The sequence below is a fragment of the Hyla sarda genome, chromosome 13 (genome assembly GCF_029499605.1).
Source record: "Hyla sarda isolate aHylSar1 chromosome 13, aHylSar1.hap1, whole genome shotgun sequence".
NCBI lineage: Eukaryota > Metazoa > Chordata > Amphibia > Anura > Hylidae > Hyla > Hyla sarda.
In genome coordinates this window covers 46,143,677-46,155,814 of record NC_079201.1, presented here as the reverse complement: position 1 = coordinate 46,155,814, position 12,138 = coordinate 46,143,677, and the positions used below count along the sequence as shown (strand labels likewise).

Sequence of the window (12,138 nt, the reverse complement as noted above, 5' to 3'; positions counted from 1 at the left end):
AAACATTACTGGCATACATTATAATGTATTGACTTGTTTCATATAGAGGATGTACCAGAAGAAAAAAAAAAAAACAGCTCAGACAGAAAGCATAACAAGACCAGACACCAGAACATACGACTGAGCGCTTTGACCTGCTTTTTCTCTATAGGTGCAATGTGTGACTATACTATAAGTCCAAAGATGACTGCTGATGCAGTAATGCATTCTAATAGTAAGGTGTTTCATTTGTGGTATCAGTCCGTCTTGCTCAATATATTGTAATACACATATGTAGATTAAAGTGCCTAAATGACAAATGAATACAATTTTTCTACCATATATAAATATATGCCAACACAAAGATGTACATAAAAGACCACTGTATTAACAAAAATAGCACCATACATACATATACAAATAAAGACATTTTTACACATCGATATGGCCAGACAGAGAATACTCTACATATTTTACCCTCCACTATATCACAAGAATAGAATAATTTATTATCCAGGCATTTTATATTGTAGATTGTCAGCCCTCGCTGGCAGGGCCCTCTCTCCCTCTATATCTGTCTGTCATTTACTGTTTTAAGTCCATTGTACTTATATTTGTATTAACTCCATTTGTACAGTGCCATAGAACCATACAAATAAATAATAATAATGTTAATTTACAGAAAATACCCAAAACCTTATTCCCAATGGGACTCACAATCTAATTTCCTCTGTCAAGCAAATACACACATAAAGGGCCAATGTCATAGAAATAACATAAACATTTATAATAAGTGTTCTAGTGCCTAATAAAAGTCTGAGTCTCAAATCAGTAAAGTCTAGGTGATGTATTTATTTTAAAAAATAAATATTTCTGATACTATGTTTAAAGTGTGGTTGTGTTTAATTGTGATCTGGATACATATTCGCTGGAAGTCCCATGCATGTCTGCAAGACCTCTGTATCCAAATAATGATAGTCTTGGAATAAGTCTCCGGCTCAAAAGTTGCCTGGGAATTTTAAACATATATCCTGCTCCAGACCATTGCTGAATGTACACTTTAATCTTGACTTGAAAGAGGACCAGTGGTCAGAGTGTGTCACAGTAAACGTACCGAACACACAACATATTATCCAAGAGAAAAGTATTCAAGAAAGGCACTCGCCCATCTGGCGGATAACTGTGACATTTATTGTGCAAGTATGTACATACAGCAAACCAGCATAGTGGGAGAGGGACACCGGCAGGAAGGGGATAGCTATTTCGCATGTATCACATGCTTTTTCTGACCAGAAGTCAGAAGAAGCATGTGATATGTGCAAAATATCTATCACCTATCTGCTGGTGTCCCTCTCCCATGATGCTGTGCCATTCTTGAATTCTTTTCTATTGGATTGTTGATGGACTTTATCTCCTGATTTGAGCAACCCGCACTGGTACCTTTCATGTATTGGGATCCTGTAATTTATCTGAACTAGTGTTGCGGAGATTCAGCTATGCCGAGAGCTGTTTCTAATTGCTGTGGGACACCACATATTATAGTCATATTCCTGCCCCTCTGAGAGATTATCTCAATTGTCAGGACTACAAAATGCTATATCTTAAGACCAGGAGGGATCGATCGACATGCTATAAAAAGGTATGCGATCAGCTCCCCCATCAAAAGGTTACACTAGTTTTTTTTAAGTCAACCTCTTTAAATCTGTATTCATAGTGAGGCTAAGTTTACATACTTTATGATCGGAAATCCAGCAGTGTGGTCGCATGCACTTTTTTGGGATTTGGTGAGTTAACAGGTCTGGCGGAATTCCCACGTCCCATTTCTTTATGCATGTGCAATGCATCAAGCTTACTGCAATCAGCATTTCTATCAAGGGAGGCTCCAGTATGGAAGTATGTGAACCCAGCCTAAGTGTACGTTCAGACGGGTGAATCCACAGCATATTTTAACCTGCGGATCCACCGACAATGAACCCCTTGTTGGTGCCTCAGATGTTACGCCGCTACAAGCAGACACACTGCTGCGATGTGCGAGTCGCCGCGCATGTGCAGTGTACTAGCACACACCGCGATGTGTGTGAGTATACTGCGCATGCACGCGGCGACTCACACATTGCAGTGTGTCTGCTCATAGGGGCGTATTCCCGCTCCGAGCAGGCACATCTGAGGCACTAACTAGGGGTTCATTATCAGCAGATCCGCAGCATAAAATACACAGTGGATCCACCTGTCTGAAGTACCCTAAGATAGTAAATAGTTTTTTGTGCTCCCTAATACTTGAACCATATAATGAAAAATATCTGTGGAATACATAATAAAGATTAAAATTAGACTTTCATGATATCACCACACTCATGAATCAGTAATAGTAGAAGTCTATTGATTTTATGGTAAATACACTTAATATAAAAATTTGTTGAATTTTTTGAAAATAGATAAGACATAAGGCATTTGATGTATTGTTTATCATCATTGCCAGCTAAATGGAAGTAAAGATGGTAAAAATCTGCACTTCCCAAAGTTGTTGGACTTGCTGTTTTCAAAAGTAGAGAGCGCCATGGACCTCCATCATCTATGTTTTCTATCTTTCTAATACAACAAGACCATTTACTATAACATGCTAGCTTGTTGAGGATGGATTTATGAATATTGCACCTTGCGCTTTTACTTCATACATAAGCTGGAATCAAAACTTCATTTTGGAAACATCTAAATTCTGTATTCAAGAGAAAACAATCTGGAGTTTAAAAAAAGAAACCAGCAAAAGCCAAAAGGATCAACACTGTATGAATAGTTAATAAGACAGTTGAATATATTTAGAATCCAAGGGAATAGTCAAGTAATTAGCATATACAATGTAAAAAAAAAGAATAGAAACTAACATGTTAAATATTAAAGGAGAACTGTGCTGAAATATTTTTCATTTTCTCTGTGCAGGGGCTGCAAAAGCTAAAAATACAAACTTTAACTCGCCTTCTTACGTTCCCCCGTTGTGCCGATATCGGCATCCCAGTCCTCCGGTGCTTGTCTTCTTCCTGATTCCTGGGCTCGGTAACTCCTACTGTGCTCAGCATATTGCAGCGATGTCAGCAGGTGATAGGCTGACTGCACTGTCATGTAAGGAGCCCGGGCAGAAAGGAGAAGGCAGGGCACAGGCTCCTTACATGACAGTGCGCTCAGCTCATCACCGGCCAAGGCAGGACATTGCTGCAGCCAGTGATACGCTGAGCGCAGTATGAGTCACCAAGCCCATGAAGCAGGAAGAAGACCAGCACCGGAGGACCGGGAAGTAGATATTGGCACAACAGGAGAACGTAGGAAGGTGAATTTTTTTTTTTTTTGCAGCCTGGACACAGGGGAAATGAAACAATTTTCAGCACAGTTCTCCTTTAAAATGTTGCCGCCATTTTAAAAGAGAACTGTTCCAGTTGCTTCATCCCATTTGAGAATTATACTGCATTGATTAAAATAGCTTAAAGTATGTGTTTACACTTTAATATTAAGGTCAATGGGCAGCAAAATCTGAAGCAAAAAATGAGGTGTGAACTGGCCCTAAAAGTATTTTTTACATGTAGGAACAGTACTATGTACCAGAAAAATTGGACATCTAACAGGGTGCTGAACTCAAGGGCTCTACTTGCTTGCGTTCAGCGCCCCGTTAAATGTCCCATTTTTCTGGTACATAGTACTGCTCCTACATGGATCTATCACCAGTGATCAATTCCTAGAACAACGGAGGGACCTGGAGGCTGCGAACATGGTTTATAATCTACGCCCTTTGAGATGTTATGCTCTTCGCATAACACTGCTGGGTAAGGTGCCAACTATTCCACCTTCACATCACCAGTTTCCTTTTGACGATCTGCACGAGGTGCGCACAGTTTCTCCTTTGTCTTTAAAAGTATTCTTTGGTTTTGCAAAAAAATCCTCATACAGCCCAACCGAAGGAACACTAAAAGAGTTATGGCTCTTAAAATATTAACATTTTCTGGTCTTTAAGAGGTTAAAATTAGCTGGATGGTTTAAAACATTTAAATGTGACAAATTAGCAGAAATAGAAGAAATGAGGGGTAAATACTTTTCACAGCACCATACACTGAATCCATTATAAAACACAGTATGCAGTAGGTTTCTAATCCCCTCCTTGTAGCTAAATTGGTATCTATTAAACCTGCTGTATGTCAATGTTGGCGATTTGAAGCTTTATCTTCTATATAGATACATAAAAAAATAAATCAGTGAAGGATATGTACATTAAAATGACATGATGATAAAAAAAATTGCACATTAAGAGTATTGTTACAGTGAGTGAGTTGAGTTACTGCGTCTATTATAAATATTATAAAATGTAAGCCTCCCACTAAAACACTATTTATCCAGTCATAAAGAGACACAATGATAACAATCATGCAAGTCCCAACAAAACATTATGGCAGATTATGCTTCATGAACCAGATGGGCTTCTGAACCAAGTGAACAGAAGTAAGTCTTCAATAAAAATGCTCTGTTGGCCACCAATCTTTCATCCAAGCAGCATAAGCTTCAGCTTGATTCAATTCTATGTTTACTGATTTAAAGGGGCTTTCCAAGAAAAACTGACTGATGGCCTGTCACTTTGCCTGGAGAACCAGAAAAGAAAATGGGAGCCTTCGAGGGGTTTTAAATAATAATAAAATACAGCATAGTCACTATGATAAATGCAGCGCCACACCTCCAGTCCACTCCTACGGCATCTGTTTACTTCCCCTGATGAAACTCTCCCCTGATGACATTTTTAACGTTAGATGAGTATGCTATTTTTTTTTATCCATAATAGTTTTATTATTTATTTATTTTCACCCTTTACAAGTTGTAATTTTTTAAATTTATATTGGAATATCAATATAAGAAACTACGTAATATGTATGTGTACTATATATATATATATATATATATATACATATACATAAAAATAATGTGTGCATTACAGATGAGAAGACCTTGATTGTTCTTGATCTTGTTTTGGTGCGGCAGGATTTTTCTACTCCTTCCATGGGCCCTGCCTCCTGTACATCACCGCAGCCCCCATGCAATCCTACTATTGTACAGCTTTTTGTTGCCTGCTTCTGTGTGAACACATTAAGCATATGCCTGCTGCTTGCCCACATCCTGGACTTGGGATGCAGAAAGAACTATTGGTAGCAAGATTCATTGCCATCCTCAAGAAAACCAAGGAGAAAGAGCCTGGTAGCAGATTGCTAAGAAAAATAAAGTGTGTCTCCTGCAAAAAAAAGTAAATAATCCTCTTTGCCAATGCCTGTTTACCCTTCATTTGTTGGTGAACTACAAACTCCAAATCCAAGCAAGCAGACTTTCAGGACCTGCTGGGAGATTACTACATAAGAGCCATCAATTGTAATTCTATCTTAAACCCTTTCCACCATGTCATATAAAACTGTAGTTGGCCACAGTTTATGGGTGATTCCTCCATACCAGTATTCTATTACACACTATTTTTGCTGATAGATTTACTATTTCCTCCTGATGAAAAAATGTAATAGGAGTCAATTAAAGGGGTTAGCCACCATAAGGCGACTTTAGTACTTACCTGCCAGACAGTAATGGAAATGCTTAGGAAGGATCCATGCTTGTTTTAATGTTAAATGGCGGTGTTGTGAGTCCGCTAAAACACTTCTGCTATCTTTTTGTGAAATGGCTATTTCCTGTTGGAGTTTCTTCCCTTCAATTACAAGTCCCAGGGTCCCTTGTTTGTAAGTGTGAGGTCATTTTTCTCCCTCCCACACATCAGCCACTCCAAGCATTACAGTGCAGCTGCAGCCCTGTGAAGAATGGTCCCCCTTCCCCCCAGCAGCCGCTCCAACCACTGAAATAAAAGCAGTCTCGATTTCAACGCCTGACTATTGATGTAATTTCTTGGGCCGCACTGCAACCTGGAAAAACCTGAGACTACACGCATTTTGCATGCAGAAAAAAATGAACATCAGGGCAAAGATCACATATGAATTGTGAGACCATCCATCAAACACTGGTACAGGCACTATATTATGAACTAAACTAACTTTCATTTAAACCCCTTTAAATTATATGGGCCCTTAAAACTGTGCTATTAAAAGCTTAAACTTCTGCTGCAAAAAAAAAAAAAACACACACCTACTCAGCTGCAAAATCACAAAAAAAAAATTATAAAAAAAGTTATGGCTCTTGGAATGTGGTAATGGGGTGTACATTAATTCTGAGGTCTATGCTGCAGGCATATTTATTTGACAGTATTGTATTTGGCAGCATTGGGCACTCTTGGTATGTTTTTGTGATAGCAGCATTTGTGATAGCAGCATTATGGCAGTGTTAATGGATGTGAAGGGGGTTGTGCTGTAATAAAAGCTAAAGATGGCAGCAGAAAAGTGGGGCCAAAGATATCTCAAAGATCTCAGCAGCAATCATAAGAAGTGGTCATGAAGTCACAGGTAGAATGCTTGACAATCATCTCCCCTGACTCACAGATGAAGTATCCTAAGTCTCCTTTTCTTCTTCATCTGCATCAGATAGATCAGCCAGATAGAGAAGAAATATAAACTTTCCAACTTTACTCAAAGAAGACGTCACCTTACGGGATATCATTTTTGGGTATTCTGCTAGTGACTGCATTTGACCAGCACAGTATTCTTTTGTATAGTTTGAAGAACACTTGTGTAGAGCAGGTATATATGATTGACCACCATATAGTCACTTTATGGTGGGTTTATTGGTTATATTTTTATTTGAATTATTTATTGTTATTTTTATATACTGTATTACATTTATAGTTTGGGGTAATTGGGTTGATTCTAGTGCTATAGCAGTGATAACTGAAGAGTCAGTTTTTAAATAAGATTAATGTTGGATGTGTGCATGAGGACTCATGTTAAAGGCCTCTAGCCAACCAGCACCCTACCTTGTACTGAGTAAGAACCACAAAATAGCTGTTAACAGATAAGTTCTCTTCCTTTTTGAAGAGATTATGGTCAGGTTATGTAATGAGTGATGCCATTACAAAGTACAATTGGTCGTGCAAAAACAAGCCTCTTATGGGTCTGTGGATGGCAAAATTAGTTATAGCTCTTAGAATGCGAGGAGGAAAAAATCAAAATGAAAGAAAAAGGAAACTTTTTGTGTCTTCAATGCCAAAATGGGCTGTGTCCTTAATTCTATGAAGCGTTTGTTACAGTTTGTTATCAGAAAGATAATTTGTTACAGTGACAGTCACCCAAGGGCCGTCACCGCCACATTAGGAATGCAGCCGCTCTCTACCACTTTAACAGAGCAATGGCTGCTGGGATAGACGTGTTGAGACAGTCACGTCTGCTAGAATACACCGGGCCCTCCGCTGCCCGCCAATGAGGAGCAGAACAGCCCCGGACTGTGATGGTAACTAACTTCAGTTGGGGCCTACTGCCATATAGGAGCTATACAGGAGGGTTGGTTATCTCTACAGGGGGGGCATTATTACTGTTTGGGGCACTATAGGTGCAGGAAAAGTGCAGAGTCTAAAATGTTTGTCTTGCAGGTTCTGTGGAGATGAGTTGTGTCTGGAATTAACCATCATGACATTCTGAGCCAGATGAAGAAGAAAAGGTAAATAACCGACTCTGATCAGAGAAGACGTCACCTGATGTAACTGTATGTAATAGTTTATTTGGTCTGAGTAGAAGTGGGGGTAAAGGGCAGTAGTTACCTCTGTTCTCTCCTTCTCAGGCTACTTTATAGGGTCCTATATATTCACACCACGATTTATCCTTACACTTAGGGTATATATTCTGTCAACATATACTGCGGTGTAGTGGCAATGCCCTCATTTACTTTAGTGGCCTAAACATAGTCAAGGGCTAGTGTCTATGTTTAGTTCATTTTCTGCATGCATATGTTTACTTAGTGTGACTAAAAAGTGTGGTCTGCTGTGCTTTACAGTGCTGCAAAGTTAACATACATGCAGGGAATGGACTAATACTTAGTCATTAGTTGAAATAAAAAGTGAAATAGACCACTGCCAGTACACCACAGCATGTGCTGGCAACCCATTTTGTATATTCAAAGCGTTAGATGGTGATGTGAACAGCCCCCTAGTAGGATAACACAGAAGGTTAACCTGCTATAAAAAAAATAATGTGTATACAGTTAAAATCTGTGACTGAGCAATGAGTCTTGCCCTGTTACTAAACTCTTATAAACCGTAGGCAGCTGTATGCCTGGGGCCTTTAAGAAGCCAGCCTGGTACCATGCAGGATGTCAAGTTTTAGCTTGGATGTTTTTTTTTGTTTTTTGCGCAAAGTGTGTGTGTGTGTGTGTGGGGGGGGGGGGGGGTGTTGTATTAGTAATCTTGGGTTAGTTCCCACACTTTTTTTTTCCAGGACTTGACCCCTGCTTCTCAGGTGCATATAAATACCTAGCTGGTCTGCTCACTCCTTGATTGTATTCAGTTCTTCTGCACTCGCTCTTGTATATTCCTTGTCTGTTTTAAATCTGTATATTCCGACCTCAGTTTGTGACACTACCGTTCTCTGCCTATTGATTTGGTACTTTTGCTGCTCTCTGTTTGGACCTGGCTTGTTTGACTACTCTTCTTGTTTGACCACTCTTTTTACCACTCTCCAATCAGTTTGTGTGTTTATTACGTGTTTACTTTCTTGCATTTTGTTTGTTATCCCTCTGAATCCTGACCTGTTTCTCTAATGTTTATACAGTGTTTTGTTCATTGTTTACACCTTGTTACATCACTGTACTTACTCAGAACATGGACCACTGCCCAGTTGAGGATTCATCGCTTAGGAGATTTACTCCTCAGGTAGAGAGAAGAAGTGGCTGTAGGTGAGCTCAGGGCTGCACTTATCCCTGCCCTTCACAACAGGCTCATGTTTCAAGGATCTTAAATGGGTCAAACATTTTTCCGTGTAGCTGCAGGTTAGGCCCAGAGGATTCTTTAGTCAACGTTCATGTTACTTGCTGTTGGAAGCATATCAGGGATTTTAATAACTTCTAGAATAGTGTATTATTCTTTGTACATTATTATAGGGGGGCTGCAATCTTGCCTGAGATTTTTTTTAACAGCATTTAGAGATTTAGAGATACACTTTACAGCAGGACCCATGGACATAGGCAATAAAATGAAGCTGTCCCATTCACATGTATGGAAAAGCTCAGTTAACTTTTCAGAGGTCATTCCACAGGAAGAGAGAGGCTGATCTGTGCACAACAGCTTTTGTGTGTAGCCTTGTTATCTACTGGTATCACCTTTTACTGAACTCCTGTCTGTGCTGATAAAAAAGCACTGATAGAAAATTTGCTGTACAGAACTAGAAGTATCAACTTAGTTTTAGGATAGTAGCCAGAATAGAAACTGCAAGATTTCACAATTATTTTATAATATTGATATAAAAATGGAAAAAGCATTACCAAAAATGTTTCAAAAATATGGTTAACATAAAAACCTGATTTAAGCAGTAAGTAATTTTCCCTTTAATTCCAATATTCCATTGCCATTAAAGTTATCACAGTAACAGGATGTTGAGATCTAAATTGTTCTATACGGGTACTTCACATCACATACATCGCATCCACTCATATTATTGCACATCAATACTCAAAAAAATCTGTAAATTAAACAGAAAGGTGCATCCTATTGCAATGACATATGCATAACTTACAAAGAAATGTGGAGTCAAGTAAACAGGCCAATAACCTGGTAGAGTGGTGCTAATATAGGAGCAAATCTACTGAAGACCAGCACCGAGTGAGTTCTTCTTACCAGGGAGAAAATGAATCAAAGTATAATTGACCCTGGACATCGATGTAAAGCATTGGAGTACATGTAGTAGTACTCTTAAGTTTGTACCATACTATGCGTTTTGGTGCTCCTACACTGGGACCTTCATCAGGGTTAATAACTCATGCATTTCAAGATACAATTCCAGGTTTTATAAGAATGGTGGAAACCTTTGTAATTAATAACACAGGCTCATCTGGCTTTCAATATCACGTAGCATCCACTAGTATAATTGGGCATCAATATTCAAAAAATATCTGGTTTTAGCTTCAATATTTCACTGCTAATCAAGTTATCACATTAAAAGGATGTAATGAGATCTAAGCTGTCCTTGTGCCTATCTAGTAAAGAGTAAAAAAAAAAAAAGGGGGTAACATAATGATGACTCTCCAGATGCTAGCACAAGGCCATTATCCCAGATGTCAGCTTCCTAGGCTCCTATAAATATGAAATAGCACACAAATCCATATTTACATGAACGCAGAATGTCATATTTTGGTTGACTGAAAATGTAGGGGGAGATTTATGCAGAGGAAAGGTTGGCCATTTGCCAATAGCAACCAATCAGATTGCTTATTTCATTTTTAGAGGCCTTTTAATAAATGAAAGAGGCAATCTGATTGGTTGCTATTGGCAACTGGCCAACTTTTTCTTAGCACAGTTTTTGATAAATCTTCCACAAAATGTCTACCATTTCGAATTGTGTAAGGGCATGGACTGATCTATAATAAGATGGTGACAACAATTTCAGAGACAGGGGACATTGATCATAAATCCTTTGTATTTCACTTAAATATTGGGGGGGATTTATCAAAACCTGTCCAGAAGAAAAGTTGCTGAGTTGCCCATAGCAACCAATCAGATTTTTATTTTTCACAGGCCTTTTCAGAAAGAAGCGATCTGATTGGTTGTAATGGACAACTCAGTAACTTTTCGTCTGGACAGGTTTTGATAAATGTTCCCCATTGTTTCCCCTGTATCACTGGTGTCTGTAGAATAAACAAAACAAGCCACATGGCAAATAGCACACTAAAGAGTGGAACTTTATAGTGTAAACTTTTGTCAGACATAGAAATCTGCCTGAGAATAAGTTGTCTAAAGGGAAACTGACACTGATTAACAAGGTACCTTTATTATTCCTCTCCGATGCAGTGTATTTGTGTAAAATAAATGTTTACTAATATGCTAATGAGGGTGTTCAATGTACGGGGGAGGCACTACTTTACCCCTAGGGCCAGATTAATATTCATGAAGAGGGTGTTTTACAGCAGTGTGAGGGTAAATTAGTTCACCTAGGGGTAAAGTAATATCCTCGGTGCACTGAACACCCTCATTAGCATATTAATAAACATTTATTTTACACCAGATTTGATGCGCAGGATTTGATGTTGTGGATTTGAAGCTCCATTAAGTATTTTTGTTTACATTGAAATCTGCAGCATAAAATCTGCAGCTTTAAATCCTGCATGTCAAATATGCGCAAGAGATTGACTCAAAAAGGGCTTGTATGAGATTAGTAATTGCATTTCTGATCAGTGTCAGAACCTAGGGTGAGGCAGAAGCTCCAGGCAAAGTAAAGCAGCCTTGCCAACTTTTTTAGAGACATTTCCACACCCAGTCAGACACAGTGTAGCAACCTCAACACTGTTCTTTTTACTTTAATGGAACTATGTTGTAATTCTTGACGGGGCGTCTGGCAACATTCTCCTTTTGTTCTCTTGACCGGTGAAATATACATACGTATATACAGTGAAAAGAAAAAAAAAATATATATATATATATCACTAAGAATATAGAGTTGCGCAGATTTTTCTGCATGTTTTAAAACACATCACACTGTGGATTCTGAAATTCCTTGAGTACAGAAGTAATTGTCTTGGCACCTGAATGAACCATGAGGCTATGGAGAGTAACACATCTCCTTGTGTGGCAAACATTTGGCGTGGGTCAGTCTCTAGGCTAATGAATGATATATCTGGCACTGTAGTTGGGTCTTGCTTGATTCCACTATCTGTAAAATAGGAAGAAAAAAACACAATTGCTTATACTTCTCTGCATAAATAATGATTTTCACTTTTGTTTTATGTATGAATAGTATAACAATAGGGAAAAAACATTTCTACAGCAATTTCTGTGATCCTAGATAGTTTTCAAACCTAACTGTGTAAGGCTACATTTAACTGAAAGGCAAGTTACAAGAAAAATGTTGCTGCCAAGATGACCTGCAGATTACAACTAATGATTCATGCAGAATGATGCTCCTCAATCAGCTTGTTATTGGGAAAAAACAGACTGCTCTAAAGTGGTTAAACTTTTTCTAGGATTTAAAGGGGTTCTCCACCATAATGTGACTTTAGTACTTA

At 38.6% G+C, this 12,138-nt stretch overlaps 1 protein-coding gene across 1 annotated transcript in view; it reads right to left on the bottom strand.

The window, feature by feature from the left end:
• Window positions 1-3,045: 3,045 nt before the first annotated feature.
• The window catches only part of USH1G (USH1 protein network component sans), a 101,150-nt gene continuing 92,057 nt past the window's right edge, over window positions 3,046-12,138 (bottom strand). The window contains exon 4 of the mRNA XM_056550054.1: window positions 3,046-11,786. Within this exon, the coding sequence (XP_056406029.1) occupies window positions 11,783-11,786 (4 nt within the window). The 3' untranslated portion in view covers window positions 3,046-11,782. The remainder of the gene's footprint in view (window positions 11,787-12,138) is intronic.